This window comes from Venturia canescens, chromosome 6, assembly GCF_019457755.1.
Source record: "Venturia canescens isolate UGA chromosome 6, ASM1945775v1, whole genome shotgun sequence".
In the NCBI taxonomy this organism is placed as follows: domain Eukaryota; kingdom Metazoa; phylum Arthropoda; class Insecta; order Hymenoptera; family Ichneumonidae; genus Venturia; species Venturia canescens.
In genome coordinates, this window is record NC_057426.1 from 13,516,574 (window position 1) to 13,536,884 (window position 20,311).

The 20,311-nt window shown below is 39.0% G+C and overlaps 2 protein-coding genes across 10 annotated transcripts in view; both read right to left on the reverse strand.

Moving 5' to 3' along the window:
* Nucleotides 1-160: 160 nt before the first annotated feature.
* On the reverse strand, nucleotides 161-5,934 carry LOC122411919 (mutS protein homolog 5-like). Its single transcript, XM_043421027.1, has 12 exons — nucleotides 5,732-5,934; nucleotides 5,462-5,624; nucleotides 4,443-4,981; nucleotides 3,019-3,394; nucleotides 2,717-2,918; nucleotides 2,388-2,618; nucleotides 2,144-2,282; nucleotides 1,618-1,981; nucleotides 1,248-1,460; nucleotides 1,028-1,168; nucleotides 904-971; nucleotides 161-821 (listed from the first exon to the last, which is right to left on the reverse strand). The coding sequence occupies exons 1-12, from the start codon at nucleotides 5,815-5,817 to the stop codon at nucleotides 716-718; spliced, it is 2,628 nt and encodes an 875-aa protein (XP_043276962.1). The 5' UTR covers nucleotides 5,818-5,934; the 3' UTR covers nucleotides 161-715.
* Nucleotides 5,935-6,236: 302 nt separating this feature from the next.
* LOC122412203 (uncharacterized) overlaps nucleotides 6,237-20,311 on the reverse strand; it is a 70,116-nt gene continuing 56,041 nt past the window's right edge. For 3 of the 9 annotated variants that reach the window (XM_043421595.1, XM_043421596.1, XM_043421598.1), the window contains 8 exons: nucleotides 16,445-16,886; nucleotides 13,162-14,750; nucleotides 12,276-12,450; nucleotides 11,795-11,959; nucleotides 10,080-11,365; nucleotides 9,289-9,693; nucleotides 8,626-8,787; nucleotides 6,237-7,236 (listed from right to left, as the gene is read on the reverse strand). In XM_043421595.1, coding sequence (XP_043277530.1) covers nucleotides 7,053-7,236; nucleotides 8,626-8,787; nucleotides 9,289-9,693; nucleotides 10,080-11,365; nucleotides 11,795-11,959; nucleotides 12,276-12,450; nucleotides 13,162-14,750; nucleotides 16,445-16,705 — 4,227 coding nt within the window. In that variant the 5' untranslated portion in view covers nucleotides 16,706-16,886 and the 3' untranslated portion in view covers nucleotides 6,237-7,052. Of the gene's footprint in view, nucleotides 7,237-7,650; nucleotides 7,863-8,621; nucleotides 8,788-9,288; nucleotides 9,694-10,079; nucleotides 11,366-11,794; nucleotides 11,960-12,275; nucleotides 12,451-13,161; nucleotides 14,751-16,444; nucleotides 16,887-18,179; nucleotides 18,197-20,311 lie in introns of those variants that run through there. The other 6 variants (XM_043421597.1, XR_006261305.1, XM_043421602.1 and 3 more) reach the window with 6 other exon arrangements.

Consider the following 20,311-nt stretch of genomic DNA (forward strand, 5'->3'; position numbering starts at 1 on the left):
TGGTGTCCGTTATTGACAACGGATGCGAATTCAACGCCGCCTTACGACCGTTGCTACTACGAACGCTACGAACCGATAGGTCCCTCCATCGTACGTCAGAATCGTGCACTAAGCGGGTTCGGAAAAAAGCGGGAATAATGAAACGCGCGTTTTTGGATCGTATATGTTAATGATTTTTTTCTCAGCAAAGGGATATTATGGTTACAATTTCATTTTTTGTAAATCTTTGCTTTTCGACTAATGTTGATTGACAAGTGAATAAAAACTCAAAACTAGATTTTCATAGTACCGGGAAAGAACGAAGAAAATTAAAAATTATATAATTTTCCAATTGTTCACAAAACTTATGAGAAATGTCAGTTTTGTTTTAAACAAGGAAACCACATTGATTTTTGTAAAAACGTCTTTATAGAGGCGTTAAACGAACTGAACGAAATTACGTGAATTTTTGGGTTTATGTCACAAGATAAAAAATTTCGATTAATCTAAAATCAAATAACCAGATATAGATCACTGATTCTAGAAAAAAACGTATCTACTAAAGAATTAAGAAAACGAAAATTTCTCTCAACATTGGAGTTTTTACGAGAAATAGAAAAGAAATTAAGGAAGCAGTTATTCTTTTGAAATAACGAGGATTACTGAAAAGAATTAAATACTAAATGAATTGGGAATATCACAGATGAAATTCACTCCAAATTGTTTCTCTTGAAAATTATTTGTGTTGTGGTTTTCCCGTTGCTTGTCTCACCCACAATTTCAGTTCTTCGAGGTCTATCTTTCCACTTGGATCTGATACGAGTTCCATGATGTGTATCATCCTGTAATCATGTGTGATTACAGAGATACAAAGACAGAAACGAGAGCAAAATCGTTTGACAAAGTTTTTGTATTCAAACTCACGTTTTTTCCTGCTCGTCGAATTGTGGCAACGGAGGTGGTAAAATCCCACGTTTTTTCGCCTCAAAAACCTAGGCAAATTTTCGAATCAATTAACGAAAATATCATAATTTTTCGTGAATCTTACCTCGAGTGCACGATGCACAACATCTTCGGCGAGGCCAGCGTTTTTAGCAACGGAATGTGCAAAACTACACGAAGTTTTTCCACTTATAAGCCGATAGAGAAATACCAAATCGTTTGACTCGTTCGATAAAAATTCGAATGTCTAAAAATGAAAATTCGTTCGAAAATCATGTTCAGCTTCACGAACATTAGTCAATAAAATCGGAATTTTGCTCATTTACCTGAGCCTCAATCATTCGACTCTGTGGCAGAAGCTCAATGACGCGATGGATGTGAGTTGCCGCAAATATATGAGGGCATTGGATACCTCGATCGTAAAAACTTTTCAAAACCGCTGTTAACAGAGCTGCTCCATCGATTTCTGTTGTTCCAGTACCAAACTCGTCAAAAATCACCAGGCTGCTCGGCGTCGAGCCGTAAAGAGCAACATTTATCTGTAAAAAAAATAGCTGAATTAACCGAAAGATGGTGGAAGCGGCGAATTATATCTGCAAAAATAAAATCATTTCGTATTTTTCGAATAGGTTGAAACATAAAAAAAAAACAATTCGATTTTTGTACAATTTAACACTTGATAATAAAAGTTCATACTTGTCGCAAGCTCAGAAGAAACGAGCTAGCATTTTGTGCCAAACTGTCAGTGGAATGAAGTTGGGTAAAAATGTGCGAAATTATTCCAATAGTCGCTGATTCCGCCGGCACAAAACTTCCTATGTGTGCCATAAAAACGATCAGAGCAAGTTGTTTCAAATAAATACTTTTACCACAAGCGTTCGGTCCTGTGAGAATTTTTATGAGGCTGCTTTCGTTGCTCGAGTGCGTGTCATTCGGAACAAAATTCACGATAAGTTCTTTCAGAGGATGACGACCACGCTTTATATCTATGGTTTTCGTTAACACCATTTGTGGCATTACGTAATTGTGGTCACGCGCTACCATGGAAAATGCCAGCAAACTAGAAAGAAATTCTCTCATGATTAGCCATTTTTTTATGATTTTGCATTCCACGGATTAATTTTGAGCAATAATTGCAAAATTCTGGTGGCATTGGATAAAAGAAAGAAACTTTTCTTGACAACTTTCTGTTCCCTCTAGTTATAGAAATTTGAACACTCACGTGTCCAATTCAGCACAGATTTCGAGGGATTTCAAAATCGATCCTACGTGTTTACTAAGAAATCTAACCAATCGCAGTAGAATGTGGCTCTGGCGTGTCGTTATTTTGAACAAAATATCACCTATGGTGTTGTCCAATTCTGTAAAAAATTTGAATTATTATTAGATGATACACATATTTTTTTTAATATGACCAGAATTTTTTCATTGATAAACGAATTGAAATTTCTAATGATCTTTTATACCTCTGGCTCCATCGCTTTTGTAATGTCGTACTCCGTTGATCGTGAATTTGAACTCCAATCCTGGGATTGCTGTTTCGTCGCCGGATGATGTACCTTCGGTTATTGCCAAAACGTAGCGTATATCCGGTAGATAAATCATTCTGCATTTTTCCATTATTGACGGATATTTTTTCATATCTTTTTCTGCTGCTTCCGAAAGCAATTGTGGCAATTTTAGTCTAAGGTTGTTGACTGAAAAAATTATTTGATTATGGGCAAAATAAAGCAATTTTCATGAGCAATATAAAAACCGTATATTGTCAGATAATTGTCATGGGATATTAACTCACGCTCGTCTAATTGAGGATCGACTCCATCTTTCATAACGAGTTTTCCCTGAGATTTGCTCAAATCAAAATCGATAATATACTCGATGAAGTATCTTACGCAGTGCATGTCCGGTGTGATACTGTTAGCAAGTTTGGCAAAAATTGATATCGAATTCCGATGTTCCGAACATATGTCCCCGATGCACATGATTTGACAGAGAGTCTGAAAAGAAAAAAATTCATCATTGTGTTACATTTTTATAAAAATTCCCTTGGTGATTGAAAACTGAAGGAAAAATTTTGAGTCACAGATTGTTTTATACCTTTTGCAATCTGCTCCAGTCTGAAACTTTGGCACGCGGTGCAGAATATCGATTGAGTATGTTGCTCGGAAGGCGACAAACCTGAGTTAAGCTGCTTTTTAGAGTTTCAACGATGTTTTGATTGTCTGGATTTAAGAAGAATTTAATCGCTTCAAATCTTTTGCTCAAAACATTTGTGTCTCTGGTAGGATGTCGCAAAAGTTTCCACAAGTAAGAAACTCCTGGTCGTGATTGGCAGCGATTCAAAAGAGTGAAGAGACTTAAGCCCTGATTTTTGTTCTCCAAAGATCCAAATTTGAATAAACTTGGATGATATCGGGACTTTATTATGTCTAGACCTTTGTACGTGTCTTCGTCGATCATTACCGAATCTTCACTGTTTTTACAAAATACAAAGAAAACGAAAATATATTAATTTGACTTATCAATATGATTTTCTCAATGATTAATCCGTATCTGTATTGCTAGTGATGTCAACTATTGCCTGATTTTTAGTATAGAAATGCTGCGCGTCGTGCCTCAACCGGTCTAAACATTTTTTTTTTTACTTGGTGTCTAGTAGCTGTCGCTTCTCTAGATATAAAATGTATAATGTACAGGAAATTTTAGGGATTGATTGAAAATTGATTTTGGAATGCATAAACATTTATTGGTACGTCACAAAAAATATCTACAGTTGTTGGAAAGTAGTGACAGTGAATTATATACTCATAAATTTCTTCTCAAATGAATAATCATGGTAAACAAACTATTCAAGGTTAGAATCGTCGAATTGTTGCAGGAAGTTTACACATATTATGAAATATTAAAGTGATAAAATTCATTGCACTCGTAAATACTTTGGGTTCAACCAAAATCCCAATTACAAGAGTCGTTTGTTAAAAACATCAAAAAACATTGTCTTGACTACTAGCTATTTGCACTGTGCACTTTTCACGTATCCATAAAAATATAATTGTTTTTGTACGATCAGTTGACGAATTGTTTTTTGAGTAATCAATTTTCAAATGAACATGTGTTCGAAATTTATTGAATTCGAATGACGGTTCCGAAGACTTGACGCAAACACAGTAACTACATTCGAATCGGCGAGCACCGCTCGACGATGACGACTGGCCGCCGGCGTTCTTTACTGTGGCGCTGCATACTACACACTAATGTTTGCAAGATTCGGATAAAAATGATAAAGTTTGAATGGGAATAAGAAATCTAGAAGAAAATTAAGAAATGTTCACTATTACTTGCTATTATGACGTTTTCGGTTTTTTTTCATTCAAATATCCGAACAATTCACGGCACAAGTTCTCTATTATAGGAGTCTTTGAATTATAAGGCAACTACATATATGAAAAAATGATATCAGATTATTGCGAAAACCTAAGAGAAGAAACGTAGAAAAATATTTTTTTCAATCTAAAACTTACAGCATGACGTAGGAAATGTGAATAAATTCGGCGTGTCCGTTGGGATTGAGAGTCAGTTTGTTCCAATTGACATCGATGTATTTGAGCAACAGTCCCAAAGCGTGTATCATCAAAGTGGATTCGAAATTGAGGAGTGAGTTCAAGAAGGTTTTTCGCTCTGCATTGCTAGCGTCCTCCGGTTCGCAATTGAGTTTGAGACACAAGACGCGATGATAGCAATTGTCAGCGGTGTTATCTTTTTTGGGTAAAATATCGAGAGATGCACCAACGGCGCTGATGTTTGACGAGGAAGACGCAGCGGTCGTTCCTTCTTTTTCGTTCATGGCATCGCTTAAAACTAATTTTTTAATCTCGTTGAGGAAGCTGTCGGCCATTGCTGTTGTCGTTACAACGTAACGAGGATCGGTCTGTCTGTACAGCGTTCGCATAATGTTGTGATCAGAGTCCATCATGTCGTCCATAACGAACAATTCGGATGTTGGGATATTGTAATATGCTGCACCCAAATGACCTCTGCTCCATATCAGAGAAAGTATAACCTACGAAATTATCCCGATAACAATAATACGAAATAAAAACTATGAAAATCAGTAGTCACAGAATAAACTGAAATTTGGGCAAAGCTCTAAACGTGGGCTTTGGATGAACCATGTTTTCTACAGAATATCCGCCTCTGGGATAATTCGACCCAGAGTGAGTTCATAAGTGATGAGATCTGAGTAAAAATAAAAAATTTAATAATAGTCAACAGTGGCAGTATCAATGATAATGGCCTCAAAAAATGGACTGTTGAAGCAGCGGAAATTGTGGTGACCGCGCGAAAAAAATTTTTCTCAATTTGCGGCAATAATTTTTTCAACCGGCCATCTTAGATTGGCGCATTTAACATTTTTCCGAAGGAATTGAAATATGAAATATTTTCTTTGCAGTTTTAAAATAATAATAGTTAAAGGACGTGTGTGAATAATGAATTAAAAAATGAAAAACAATAAACACGAATTGAATGGAAGTATCTGAACCTCGTCGGATTCGTCTTCCGATCGAGGCCGCTGTGACGACCGTTGATTGATGGTGGCTTGAGTCAGTGTATTTTTCTTAGAATGTTGATTGTCAATTTCTGGCGTTGTTGATTCTTCGTCATCGGTGGTGCTGTCGTCCAGAAGGTTTTCGAATCGAAGACGTCTTTGGAATTCGGAAATTTTCGAGTAGTTTTCATGATGAAATGATATAATAATGACAAAGCAAAGCTCCGATCGAAGCTCTGGAATACTCGTGAGATTTACACTCACATATCGATTCTGGTATCCTCGTTGTTCAAATAACTATCAATATCGCTCGTATCGCTACCTTTCGAACTGTGCGTTATTTCTGCCATTTTTTCTATGCGTAATTATAAAAAAACTTTCCAATTTATCTAATCGTCAGTGAAATTTAAAATTTAATTGAATTGACTTAGAAAATGTGTCTCTTCCGTAGTCTTCAGAGGGACGCGTCGTTTCGATTTCATAACTGCCGTAATCAAGCGAGAGTGATAACAGTTATTTGGACACTCGCTTGACTAAAATAGCCAACGGATTTTTCCAGTGACGCGTTGTGGTGAAACGATGTTTCGAAGTGAACTAATAAATGATCAAATTTATCATTGACGAAGTGAAATATTATTCAAAATTAAACTAAATAAACTAAACAAAGTCAATTTCTCCGACACAAAGGAATTAAGAAAAAAAAAACTATAAAAAATACTTGTTTTTCAGGCTCCACAGAGAAAAAATAATAATCAATGGTGTTCCCTCCTTATTTTTGTAACAACATATTTATTTAATTAAATTACATGAGCAAATTCCGTATGACAAATTCCCTGTACATAATTACAAAAAAGGAAAAAAAGAAAAAAAGAAAAATAGAAAAAGAAGTTACTGTCCCTAAACCAGCCTTAGTATCGCATAAACGGCATAATTGATTACGAATAATGGAAATCCTGGACTGTGATCGAGTTTGAAAACAAGTAAACTGCGAATCTTCGGTTCGATTTTGAGTTTCGTTATTTTCATGATTAATTTTACTTATTTAACGATCCCCTCCAAAATTCGCGATCCACAGACATCGGCGAAATTGGATACTCGCACGGAACACATTTGGTTAAAAAGTTAGAATGATTAATTTACAATCGAGAGTTATAAATACGTATAAAAAAAACTTCGCTTTACAATCTCAACTACAAATACTGTAATTATGTGTGTGTATAATTTTTTTCAGAATCTTTTAACTACGGAAGAATTTCGATGCCATTTTTCGAGTTGTATGTACACATGCAATGTAAGATAAAAAAATTGCACAAAAAAATTGCAAAATTGAAAAAGAGTATAAATTTGAAACTAGGATATATATTAATAAGGATTACTCTTCGTTAGATATTAGAAAACTAGTTGAGAAAGGATATATTAATGTTTAGACACGAGAAAGTCTCGTTGGAAGCGCATATTTTAAAAATTGAAAGAAAATAGGTCTGGACACTGGACCCTGAAAGCTCGATCAAATCGAGCACGATTGACTAATGAAAATCGATTAATAGTCGTTAATCGAAATTAAATTAGGATTAAATGGTGATTTCTAGCTCGGTATTGGCGGCGGTGGTCGAGGTTTAAAGGCTATTGGACGATAGCTCTTCTCTCTGACGAAAGGCTGTACTCCGTTCAACATGAAACCATTCGTTGACGTGTTTCTCTCTTGCTTTATCGCTTCGACGGGGCTCTCCTCGCATCCGGCTCCTTCGCTTCGGGCTGGGCTGACGGATCTGCGGAAGTTTAATATTTACTCTCCTTTTTGCTCGCACGTTATTCACGATCGACACACATTTTTTTTTTAATCAACCAGAACACTTCAAATGTTAATTATAATTAACTCGATAATGTTTCAATCCTTGGATTTGTAAAGCTGCAATACATGTGCTTGGAGACAGATTTTGTTATTTCACGAGGGTGAATTGTTAAAGCGTATAAATTGAAACAATCGATATTATCGATTTCATTACGAATTATTCTTATGAATATGTTTCACGATTTTTAATTCAATCTAACTTATTTGAAAAATTACTATTTTCAGTCGTATTTTTAAATAAACGCTGTTGATCCTACTGTTATTCGAAAAATGAAATCTCTTGGAAACAGTTATATTAATAAAGCTTTTTTGTTTTCTAGTTTTCACCCACCTATTATGGATCAGAGTTACTCATTTTGTAGCCCAACAACAGCCATGTCAGTTAGAAGCGTTTCCTCGGATCATATTGGGTGTTTGGTATTTTTTGTTTTTTGTTTTTTTTTTGTTTTTTTTTTTTCATTTTCTTTGCATTCTTTGTTTTAATGAAGCGTTGTTAGATGACTAGAGGTGTTAGGACTACTTACTTTACGGCAACCTTAATACCTGTGTAGAATAACAAAAAATCATCCACGTATTAGATTTTTGTTGGATTTTTGAGGGACACTTTTTTTTTATTGGGGTTGGAGAGTGACGATTAAATTTGACTAAAATGGCCAAATGAAAAAATCTTGAAATGTAATTATTTATTGTTATGTAAAATTGATAGAATTCCTCTTTGATTTTCTTGCTCAAGGTTCGAGCATGCATTCGCATATTCATTAACGACAGTGATGTCATACCATTTGAAGCACGTTTGTCATTTATTTTTCCGATCGAAGAGCCACGCACGCAAATGCGTGAGAACATTGCAAGGTACGAAAGGAAAACTTCTTCGTTTCGTAATCCAATGTTTAATACCACACACTTGAAGTGTGTAAATTAGAAAAAAAATTAACGATCGTCAATAATGCAAAACTAATAAATCGAATAAAGATTCGAGAGAATCGTGACCAGTCAAAGTTGTGCGCGAATACATGTTCAATATATTTGAAAAGTATACAGTTATAAAACCATGCACTATGTTATTTGTAGTCGTTAGTCCGCAGTGTCAATGTAGGTCATTGAAAAGTTGTAATTTTGTAAGAGCTTCTCTCCTAGTTGCACAATTCTCACGTTTTATTCATCTTCTATTGACCATAAGAGGCGTTAATTCAAAATATTGGCTCAAGTGTCAAGCATCTACTCTCAACTTGCACGCTATTCGTTACACGTAGCAATATTTCATTCAATTTGAAGGCACTCGCATATGACTTTTCTGACAAATTACCTGGATCTTAAGGATTTGCATTTATTTCCATTTTGGCGGGAATGAGGTCTCGTGTTTGGCTGCGACAATTCACTGTCGCTACTAGCCAACGAAGATTTTCCAGCTACAGCACCGTGCGCAAAGTCCTTCCTGTCGAATGACAAAATTTTTCTTCTAAATTCGCTAGAAGAAATTTAATTTCGAAAAAATGTTAAAACCCAATGATATATTAATGTTTTTCAATATTTTAGCAAATCTTTAGTAGAACAAACAGCGAGTTTTGAGTTATGTTGTAATATATATAGTTTTTTCAACCGAAGCGTTATAAATTGATGTGAAAACAAATTAATAGCAAAGTTATAGTATTGATTATGAAAATAAATGAGTGGACGCGTAAATCGTTTGACGAATGAACGGTTTGTTTACGTCTGCTATTTCGGTTAGTAATGGAAGGAAAAAATACTACATGGAAATCCCGAAAAATTTTTTTCTATGCAACGTCATGGAGACTTAACACAAGAGCAAAGCAAATACAGGTTCGAGTTGCACATGGAAAACATATTCAAAGAAGTTGCTGCAAATGAAAATAGAAATTGAGTTGCCAAAGAACATCGATGTGTCAAAAATGAGAGCAAAAAAGTGTGTAAAAAATAAATTGAAAGAAGAACGATTGAATAAACGCACCTGTAATTGTCAGATCTTGGCGTAGAAATGACGTTCGCTGGTTTGGCGGTGTGAATATTGGCATCAACGAAAACGTGAGAGCTTTTTGGAATGTCATAAACGACTTTTGGATGGACGGTGGTTTGTTTGGCGTCCAAATGAGAAGAGGAATCGGGTGCCCAGTCGTAGTACTTTGGCCTGTAATCTTTGTATTCTCGTTGTTGCACAGGTTGTTGTTGTTGTTGTTGCTGAGCTCGTGATTCGGAAACGCGTTTTCTATGCTGATATTCATCGCTGCCAATGCTGTTTTTACGATTAGCCATTTTTCCAGGTGGTGCTGAGGTAGGCGAAGATGCTGAGGACGAAGGTGCGCCGTCCGGATCCGCACGGGATAACTGTGAGCTGTCCCAAGCCGGAGGCAAACTGCTGTGAAGTCGTCGAAATAAATCATTCAATTAGCATTCATCGTCACGTTTAAATCCCCACTTTTTTGTCACGTTTTTCTCCCTTTCTACTCGATTCCAGAAACTAAGGCTTGGTTTTCTAATCGTATATTTATGCATGGTGATTGAGAAATACTTATTTTTCATCTGCAAAAATTTATTCGGGAATTACTCAATTTTTCTTTTTTATTTATTCTCCATACGAATAATCGCAAAATATCTAAACGGAGCCTTCCTTTTTTGTTTTCTTTCGTTTCCTAAATACCCATTTTAACGTGTGATAAAACGAAGTAATATTATTGATTGCTTAATTGAGAAAATATTGGAAAAAATGATGTTCGATTAGGAAAATATTTGTAAGCGATATACCTTGAATTTTCATCCATAGTATAAAGTCGCAGCTGCTGCCTAATATTGGCTTTTTCCCTGGCTCGTTTGCGTTGGAATTCCTCTTCAACTTTGCGCATAACTTCGAGTTCACTTTTTCTCTGTCGCTCTTTGGCTTCAGCTTCGCGTGACAATTTTTCGGCGAGTCTTCGTCTCTCGATTTGTCGAACGGTGGATTGGAAAGTGAATCTTTTACCTTTTTGATTTTTCGCGTTATTATTTTTCGCATTAGGGGGAGACTCGGTTTTAGGATCTTGAAGGCTTTCAGGTCCGTGATGAACAGGGGAGGCGCTTCGTTGTCTCATCTCCGAGATATTTTCACAAGATTTGAAAAAGTTTGGATATTTGCGAGACTTTGGTCCAATGTCGGTGAAAGAACGCTCACGATGAATTGCCATGTCTCTGATGCCGCCGTTGATGCTGATGCCGTTAATACCGAAAGAGCCAATCTTGTTGGGGAGCCTCGAGTCATCGGAGTTTTTACGATATTTCGAGTTACCTATTTCGTTGGCAGAATTTCGATAATTCAGGCTCTGCGTTCGATGCTCCGTGTCGTTAGTTTCTGGGAGATACATGACGTGTCCACCGGAAGCGAGATAAGAGAAAGAAGGGGGTTTCATGAGCATTGGAAAATCGGTTTTGTCCTCGTTGTCCTCGATCTCCTCAATTTCCTCGTCATTTTCGACAGGAGAATAATTATTTTCCCAGCTGGGAGTTGAATTTTCTCCACTCTCATGATTATTGCTTTTGCTGTGTTGCAGTGAATTCGGTGCACTGGTCGAGAGCAGCCAATTTTCACCGAGGTTCTCACCAGGACGTTTTCGTTCCTCGATCTCATTCGGAGCAAGTCCCAGGGCGCCTGAAACTGATCTCTTCAGTTTTTGGAGTGAATTGAACGAAGAATTATCCTTCGTTGCTTTCGCGTCTACCGAATAAAAACGATTTTCATCGCGTGGCAATGAGAGCGAAAAAACGTGGGGCCTCGGTGGAAATTTCATCGGTGGTGGCATCGGCGGCGGGGAATCTACTCCGGCGTCGCTGCTCGACTCTTCTCCCAAATCCTGCTGCGGTGTCCACGCTGGTCTCGATGACGACACTACCGTTTTCAATCGATTCGTCGTACTAACGTCCAGCGAATCGTCGTTGGCCGCACCTGCGTCTCCTGATATTCCGGAGTCTCCGGATTTGTCGTGAGAACTTCGCGGACCAAGAGCTATCAGAGGAGGAGGTGGCCTCGCTAAACGTTCTATTCGTTCCTCGAACATTACCTGCAAAAAATTACAATGTTGCGATAAAATTTTGAGATAATTTTCTACATATTCGATCGGTCGAAACAAATTTCCAAATCAAATTCCGAGAGCACATTAACTAGGGATTTTACTGCGATTATAAAAAAAAATGTAATAAATTATGAACTTTGGTTTCGGAAAGAAGAAAAATCAGATCTGCAATTTTTGACATTCAAACTCGTTTTTTGTTGTAAAAAATTAAGTAAATCATTTTTGCTCGAAACGACCTTGCAGCAACCCTGCCTCGCCATTCTACCATCCCTCAAGGAACTTTATTGTTTCGGGATGCATTTCGAGTTTCTTGTCGATCGTAAATCATCGAAGCTGATTTTCCATGGCTTTTATTGCTGGAGATGAAGGAAAAAACGGCGGAGAAGAAGAAAGTAAAATAAAATCGCCTAAGCTCACCGGTACTTCTTCGCTGGCTGTGCTCATTGTCGGTCCAGGAGTCTCCAAGGCTGACAACAATCTCCACGCTGCGGATGGTGAAAATCTTGGGATCTCGAGCTGCTTCTTTGGCAGCGTGGGACGAAGCTTCAGCGCAATGTCTTCGACACCGTTTTGATTTTTACTCTGAAAATATTGATTATTCAAAAAATTAATTATTTTGCCTTTTCTTTTGTAGAACAAATAGATTATCAATTTCACTGAATTTCTTCATCCAATTGTGACATTGAAAAAAAAAATCCTCTTAACGATCATCGTACAATTATAAATCGAATCTCATTTCGTTCAAATGTCGTACGAGACAACATTGTTTTCATAAATATTTTGAATGGCAATACGTACGAAATCTGTTATTCTGCAGCATGAAAAAAAAATAATTAATTCAGAGCAATAACGAGGATCTTCTAATTCGAATGAGATGACAAGAAAAATTGAGACTCACATTATCCGTTCGACTCTGTATGTTTTGCACCGGGTTATTCGAATCTCTGTTTTGTAGCTCCGTTTGTGAATGATCTACTTGCTGACTGTTCTCGTTCTCTCTAATATCCCGCGACAAACCGTCATCGATACTGAAGTAATACGTTTTCGGAGCGGTTTTGCCACTCGGAGGCAATCTGTAAAAAAAGAAGGATCAAGAACTTTAGAATTCTAAATGAACCGAAGAAAATCGAGTATCGTGAAGATTACAAAGGTCAAAAGAAGAAAATTAAGGTAGATGGATAACGGCTACATGATCTTTGTACCAACTATATTTTTGAAAATTTCACAAGACGAAACTTACTTTAACATCATAATTTTATTATTTTAAAAATATAATTGGTAGAGAATCAACATTTGTATACAATTTTATTATTAAAAAAAACGTTTGAAGAGTTCATTTTGACTAGCTGATGTCACGCTGTCAGTTTTGTTTACAAATTTAATAGTTTATGAAGCGAGTTTGCGTTGCCAAACGTTACCGATCTATTTATCGTGTAATCTGAATGATTTCCCATCAGATATTTCTTAATATTTCAGCAGATTTTCAAAGGTAAGGTTCAAAACTAAAATACGTATGTATTCTTGAATATCCACGAAATACAGAGATCGATTTTTTTTGCGAAATCTTGAATATAGCAATGAAAAAAATTCAATAATTAATTTGCTGCTAAACTACGTGGTAACTAGCGTCGAAATTTGGCAAATCTATCTTCATTTTTGCCTGGAAAAAATGTCATCGCGTAATCTTGGATAGCGAATAATCACCCCCATCTACCTTGACTATCGAAAAAAATGTTACAGTCCAAACTTTGTAAATTGATGTAATTGAAGAATAATTTTAATACCCGTTCCAATTTTTTCCTCTCGACTCTTTACTCTCCGTAAGTTTGGTATTATTTTTATTCGAGATTTCGCCATTAATTTTGGCATTATTGTTGGACCATCTTTTTTCATTAATGCCAAAAGTTTCGTCCTTCGTATCGTTGCGACGTTTTCGATGGTCGCTATTTTTTTCTCTGCCACGAGGAGGTTCAGGAGTGCTTTCTCTACCGGAGCCTTGACCTCTGACGTCCGGTCGGTCGCGACAATTTCTCAGAGCAGGACTTTCCGATCTGGTTCTTGGTTGCTCGAGAAGATCTTCGGATTTGTGATTTCTCGTACGTTCGTTCGTCTCGTGGCGGTTTCTCGAATTAAAATCACGTCTGTGTCGATCCTCGATCGAATTACCAACGATCTCGAGCCTCTCGTTGTGGGATTTTCGACCGGATATGAGTTCGCCGGTGCCATTCGAAGTGATTCTCTCTTCGTAAACGTAAGATTTTTCAATAATTCGTCTTCGATGTGAATTTTCGGGTATACGTTCCTCAATTCTCTCCCGCGTTCTTCCATGATCGATTCTCGAGTTTTCAATTCTTGAATTATCGATTCTCTCGTTATCGTATCCCCGAATTTCTTTTAGCGGTCGATTTTCGTGTTTGCTTCGATTCCTTTCGTCGTGGAAACGAGCCGAAGATCTGAGCTCTTCTCGTCGACGATCAAAAGGTTCTTCGACACTCCGCGGTTTTCTTTTCTCCGTCCGACGATCATCCTGACGTTCCTCGGCTCTGGAGCGTGGATTTTTACGTTCTTCTCTGTGAGAAACACCGTTCGACGGATTTCTGAGCTCGATTTTTGGCTCAGCTGAGATAATAGTGGCAGCTCCGATCGGACCGACTCGCCTGTTGTAATTCAACTTGTTACGAACTTTTCGGGCGACTTGCATAAGTTCGGCTTGAAATTCGGGACTGCTAAGACTTCTCTGAAGAGTGTTTTTGCCGTCGTACTTTTTCGATCTTCTTTTTTCGTCTCTCAACCAATTTTCCTGCTCAGCACTGTCTCGCCATGCGCAACGATTTTCCTTCGAGGATTTATCGTTTCTCCACCTTCTTTCGTGTTCCAAAAGACTCTCGTTTTCTTGCACACCGTTTTGCCAATTGCTCTGCGCCTTTTTACTTTCCGCCCGGGTTTTGAAGAGTCGTGATTTCCGAGGCGGAGCCTGTATCGTCTCGTCCTCTCCGCGGTTCTCACCCTCTTGGCCAATTTCCCACTTGTACGAATCCGGCGACGAACCATCACCGTTTCCAGGCGGTGCTGGTGCTTTGTACTTTTTTTTTCCTCGATAACGACTCTCCCGTTCCCGCGATTCTCTCTCCGGGTAATACGAGCTTTGACGCGTCTCTTGATTGTGGCCACGATGATTTTGATGCAAATGCTCCTTTGGCGAGTAACGAAGATCAGGCTCACTACCGAATCTCTTAAGCTCCATCATTTCGTGCTCCCGACATCGACCTTCCTGAGACCGATAGAGACAGCAATTGTGCTGATTTTGATCACTGCTCCGGGAACGCGGACCCAAGTTTGAGGCTGATGTACTTCGGCTTCTGTACACTCCTCCCTGTACAAACGAAGGAAAAAACAAAACGATTTTTATTGATTCTTTTTTTTTTTTTTTTTTTTTTTAATAATAACAAGAAAATAACCATTTGGTAAATGAGTTTTCTCAATTCTTCGGCAAGTCATTTCGGATTTTTTCTCTGCCAAGGACTTGAGGCTCTGATATTTTTGGGAAGGAAAATTCATTAAAAAATACTTATGAAAAGCGAGAAAAACGAACGAGCCCGAGTTAGTTTCCTTTGGCCCGGGGAAAAGTAAAAAAATTGTAGTGCTTTTTAATGCGAATAAGAAATGTTTTCCCTAGTTACGAGCAGTCTGAATGACACTAATGAATTTGTTATTACAAACGGATTTTCTACCTGAACAGAAAAGAATGAACGTTGAAATAGTTAAAAAGCTGTGTACAGCGACTAGCAGTGTGTCTGAACTTGAACTGTTTCGCGAGCCTTCTCTTTGTCGTTTACTCGCCAGCAAGAAGCTCGTAATTCCGACTTTTTCCTCTTATTTTTTCTTCGCGTTCTCTCGACGTTCAACAACGAAGAGTATTCTTTGAAGAAAAAAAGGAAAGAGGATCGTTTCTAGAGGAATGTCGCGAGCGCGAGAGGGACTCTGGGTCACCAATGAGGCTTCGTGGGACTTGGGAGACTTGGAGCCTTGCCAACAGCGTTTTACACGTTCTATTCTCCTCTAGGATACCTCAGAAGGATCCTCAAATTATTTCATTCGTCATTTCGTTCTCACCTGTAATCGAGGTTATATCGCGTTAAAAATAAACCGAATAAACCGATTTTTCAAAATCATTTTTCCGAACTTTCGTACATCATTTTTAAAATACCACACTCGACGCGATCCAACTTTTACGTTTTTTTCTCGAGTCATTGAACTTGCGGGGAACTGGAAAATCTTTTGCCATTTAATCATTGAAGTCGCGGATAGGAAAGTACGTTTCCGAAAATTCATAATCTTTTGTACCACTAAAGACGTTATAGCGCCGAGATATATGTTACGAATTCGTAAGGAGAGCAATTTGATTTGACTCGAGGCACGAGCAGCCAAGAGATCACGAACGATTCGTCAGGCTCTTGGATCGAGCTCGCGCGAGAGCATATCTCCAACCTCCGCGTTATTATTTCTCATCGTCTTCTCTCCTATCCGAGACGTGAAATACTACGTGTGCACAGGCCACTTTGTCCTAAAGAGTCCGCGAGCGAAACGTCACCGACCCAAGAATTGTTCCAAAATATTGAAAATTCGATGAAACTTTGAATAACATTTACGAACCGCAATTCAAACAAAAAAAAAATGTAAAAAATCTTATCGATAATGGCGTATGTTTTACGCAAATTGGACTTTCCGCAAGATCGATCCGGAATGAACACCGAAAATATGGTCGCCAAGGTTTATTCGCAAAGATATCTTCCAAGGTCTCGTCTCTTTTGTCACGATGAAGCTACTGCGGAGATACAAAAGTGTCGCGCCAGAAGCTTTTTCCTAGTTCTTTTCACGTCCTACAAAATTGTTCCGTCCACTCTATCTTCGTCTCCAAAAGGGTGGTTTTGGATTGGTCCCGAACGATTGGTCCACGGTATCGATAATTCGGAATGAGAAAGCCCGTATGTGAATGCGCGCGGATAGTTACAAAATGGCGATAGTCTATATAATATGATGAGAATATATATCGGAGGTTATGCATACCTTGTTGAGATCGTGCGGCAGAGTCAAAGCGGATGGCCTGCGGCCACTTATGGTCCCGCCGTTGTGAATGATACTTCCATTATTGGTAGCTCGCAGACGCTGATTGGGCGGCTCCGGTAGAACTTTGTGCCCGGGGGGTTGAGAGTGATGCCTCGTGTGTTCCCGGGGAAAGGAGTGGGTCCATCCGCGTCCCATCTCTTGGTTGCCCGGCGCGCATTGCTGTTGATGAGACGCCGAGTTGTTGCTGCCGCTGTTTCCCATTTCGAGTTTTCCCAGCTGTGCTCTTATTGTCGCGCGGCTGATATTTTTTCTTGTTTCTCTCGAGAATCTCGCTTTTCTTTACTTCGAGCCTCCGCCCCCTCCGCGGGCACCCCCCTCCCGCGATGTTTCGCTGATATCCTAAGGACGCTCTCCGGCAGTACGCCTCTCGATCATTTTTCATCTGGAAAAGAAAGAGCCAGGGGGGGAGGGATTCATCAAAAAGCCATTAGCAGTGGGTCGGCGCTTTCGTCTCTATCATTCTATATTTTGTGAAGTCATTCTCGCAAGAGCGGATAATCAGTGCGAAAAAAGAGACATTTTTCAAGTTCAACTCCGAAGGAAAAATCCAAGGTTCCGTTCAAGGTCAAAAAGACGATTAGTCTTCGGGGAGCGGGGGGCAAAAATGCGGACGCTATCGGCGGACCGTTCGCGGGTTATGTTTTCGGAGGAGTTCATCGAACATCGATCTGACACAGTGACACGAGTATTTTTCTCGACTTGCGTGCTGCTGCGTACAACGAAAGCTGAAAACTCAATTCGAAACATTCGTTCGAAAGACATGCGATTAAGGTCAAAACATATTGACACACGTTCAATATCAATCCTTTGCGATGGCATCGAGAGAAAAATAGTCGGTCATCCTATACCCCGTCTACCGGGAATCCTTGTCCAAAGGGGACATGAAAACTGAATACGAGAGCTGGTTCGCTTTCTCTCAGGGAGATTCGGGGCCGATGGGTCATCGGGCTAGACAAACGGTGATGCGCAAACACACACGCGGACACGAATCGAGAGGATTCTATGTGTCAAGGGGTCAAGCAAGCATGAATTTGTCCCGAGGGCCTCTCTCGTCACACACGCATGTTCCAGAGCCCAGTTTCACCGGGAGTCTTCCGAAATAGCAAAGAAACTAATCGACCGTTTGTCTTTCTTCCGATTACTTAGTTTTCGCCGCCACCAACCCGCAGTGAAGCTGCAGGATTTTACGACGCTGAAGTTTGCAACGTTGGAGTCCAACGAAATGAACGAAAAATAAAAACTTGTAATTCGCAAATTTATTATTTTACGAAGTATCGGTGCAGGTTGAAAAACTACGAATTGCAAATTTGGCATGGAACGAAATTGGAGAATTACTGGAATAATTGAAGGGTTTTTTAGATCATTTCGTTGGACTCCAACGTTGCAAACTTCAGTGTTATAGGATTTTTATTGAATATTGAGATACTTTTAAATAGTTGACGGTAGTCGTGGAACACGAACTAATACCGGAAAGAAGGGAAGTGCCTATGTGCATGGTCCCGCACGGGCCCCGGGAAAGATTGACGGGATCGCTCGAGGGTTTGAAGAAATGGCTATGAAAGCACAATTTAATTGGAACATAAGACAGTTTATTAAACAGAGTTTGATATTGCGGTAGTTATAACAAAACGGAAATTTGGTTCGGAAAAAAAGAGATTTACGCTAGGAGACTTACTTTACGGCCGACGGAAACAATCCTTCCGTCGTCACTCAGGCAGAAATTGGTAAATTTATCTAATTTTCACGTTCAAATAGATTTCCATAAGTTTTTCGACACGCCCAACGGATAATCGAAGCACACAGTGCTCGAGGCTCGCGCTCGAATGATTCAAGGATATGAGAGCTCTCCGGAGGAGAAAAGATCCACAGATGAGGATCGTGAATGCGAGTCGTCACCTTCTCTCTTTGCACTTCTGCTCTATTCGACATGTGCTACCTATTTGTCTCTCTTTCTCAATCTCGTGTGTGACTTCGCCTCTGGTAAATCCGGACCGGTCAGTTATCTTACAGTTACTTCGACGCGTCTTAACCCCGACAAACTCTTGACTCTCGGTGTATATAAAGACAGATATTTATACACGACTACTGCGGTGAAAAGCGTTTTCTCGAATACATTCGAGTTCTACTGACTTTTTCCCAGGCTTCGTATCGTTCCAACGGTTACATAATTCTCCAATTTTATTACGATTTAATATTTTATTGCGGAAGCGTATAAAATTCGAAGTGAATCAATAAGAAATTTGTACTTGGATCTAATAGCTCGTAATTCACTGGATGCTTGCACGTTATTACGTACGCAAACGAACGTCACGTTGAAGATAGAAGAGATTTCAACTTCACGAAGGATCGAGGTTGCAGTCGATGACTCGACTCAACTCGCACGAATATCCGGTGACCGATATGTTCGCCGGATATTTAAACGTGTAATCGCGTTAAATGGCCGATTTTGGCCTAGATACTACTTCCAACCTCGATTATATTCAACTTTCTTGTTGAGAGTTTTAAAAAACGTTTCTAAATAAGCTGAAAATAAAGTTCGTTTTCTCACTTGGAAGATACCGAAAATCTAATACGGTTCTCAATGATGCACGCGAGACGAGAACGCGGTGAGATGATTGAGAATGACAAAACGAATCGATCGAAAAATAGTTTTCGTATCGTTCGATTTTCAGTGTCTTACCAATGAGAAAAACGATCTGCTTTTGTTCGATAGCGCGCACACACGAGGATGCTGAACAAGCGGAATTCTTGAAACGTGCGAAACGATCACACGGAGGTGAATCTTGCTCTCGCTCATTCTTCCGTAAGGTTAGCTTTTTCTCATTCTCTCATCTCCCTTTATCTCATTCTCGCAGTTTATCGTTTCTCTTTCTTTCTCTCCGGTTCTTCTTTTCCCTCCATTCACCTGGAAGCACCTGCCCAACCTGGACTCTCGTGCGGGCGACTTGCAAAAGAGTAAAAGAGAGCAAAAGAGAGAAAGAGAGCTCGGATCGACTCCAAGTACCGCTAGTCTCGCGCGCCGAGAGACTCCAAGACTGCGAGTACATCTCGTGCGTTCCCTTTGAGCGTGTGCGTCTGTGTGGTTCTCTGCATGCTGTGCTTTTAAGGGGACTTTCCCGTGCTCGTATCAGCGATACAAATCGATTCGTATAACAACCGTTCAATTTTTTCCTCCCTCCAAAAACTGTACGAACGTCGTCGTGCGTATACATAAATAAGTGGGAGCATTTGAATGAATAAATAGCACGAACGAAACTCGATTTATGAGATTATTTCTCAGCCTTTTATTTTTATTGCTCGAATTACGCTTTCCTCTGTGCTGATTCCTCGCATATTTACGAAAGATTCGAAAGCTCTTGACTCGTTGAAAACACGCTCGAAGCATGCAGAGTTGTTCGCGTGTACAATAAACGAATAAACCGCGTTCGTGCAAAGTTAGTAAAGTTATTAGGACTTTTGGTTCTGTAGAGAAAGAGCTGTTTCTCCATGCGATTTGCCAGAAAAAATGAAATTGTTGGCTTTTTTTCGGGAATAATATCGAATAAAATAACGATTACGAAGCGAAAGCAATAAAATTGAGCGCAGAAACGATCAACGATTATGTAACCCTAAAAATAAACCCATTACGTGGCAAGCATGATGAAAATGATGGAATTCAATCAAGTAGATCGTAGGGACCGATAAAAAAGTGAATATTTTAAGCAAAGAATAACATACATCTTATTAAATTTAAATTTAAACGTTGAGCGTGCGAGTGCGTGTGCGAGAGAGAGAGAGCAAAGTTGCGGCGCAAAAATGTGAAAATAA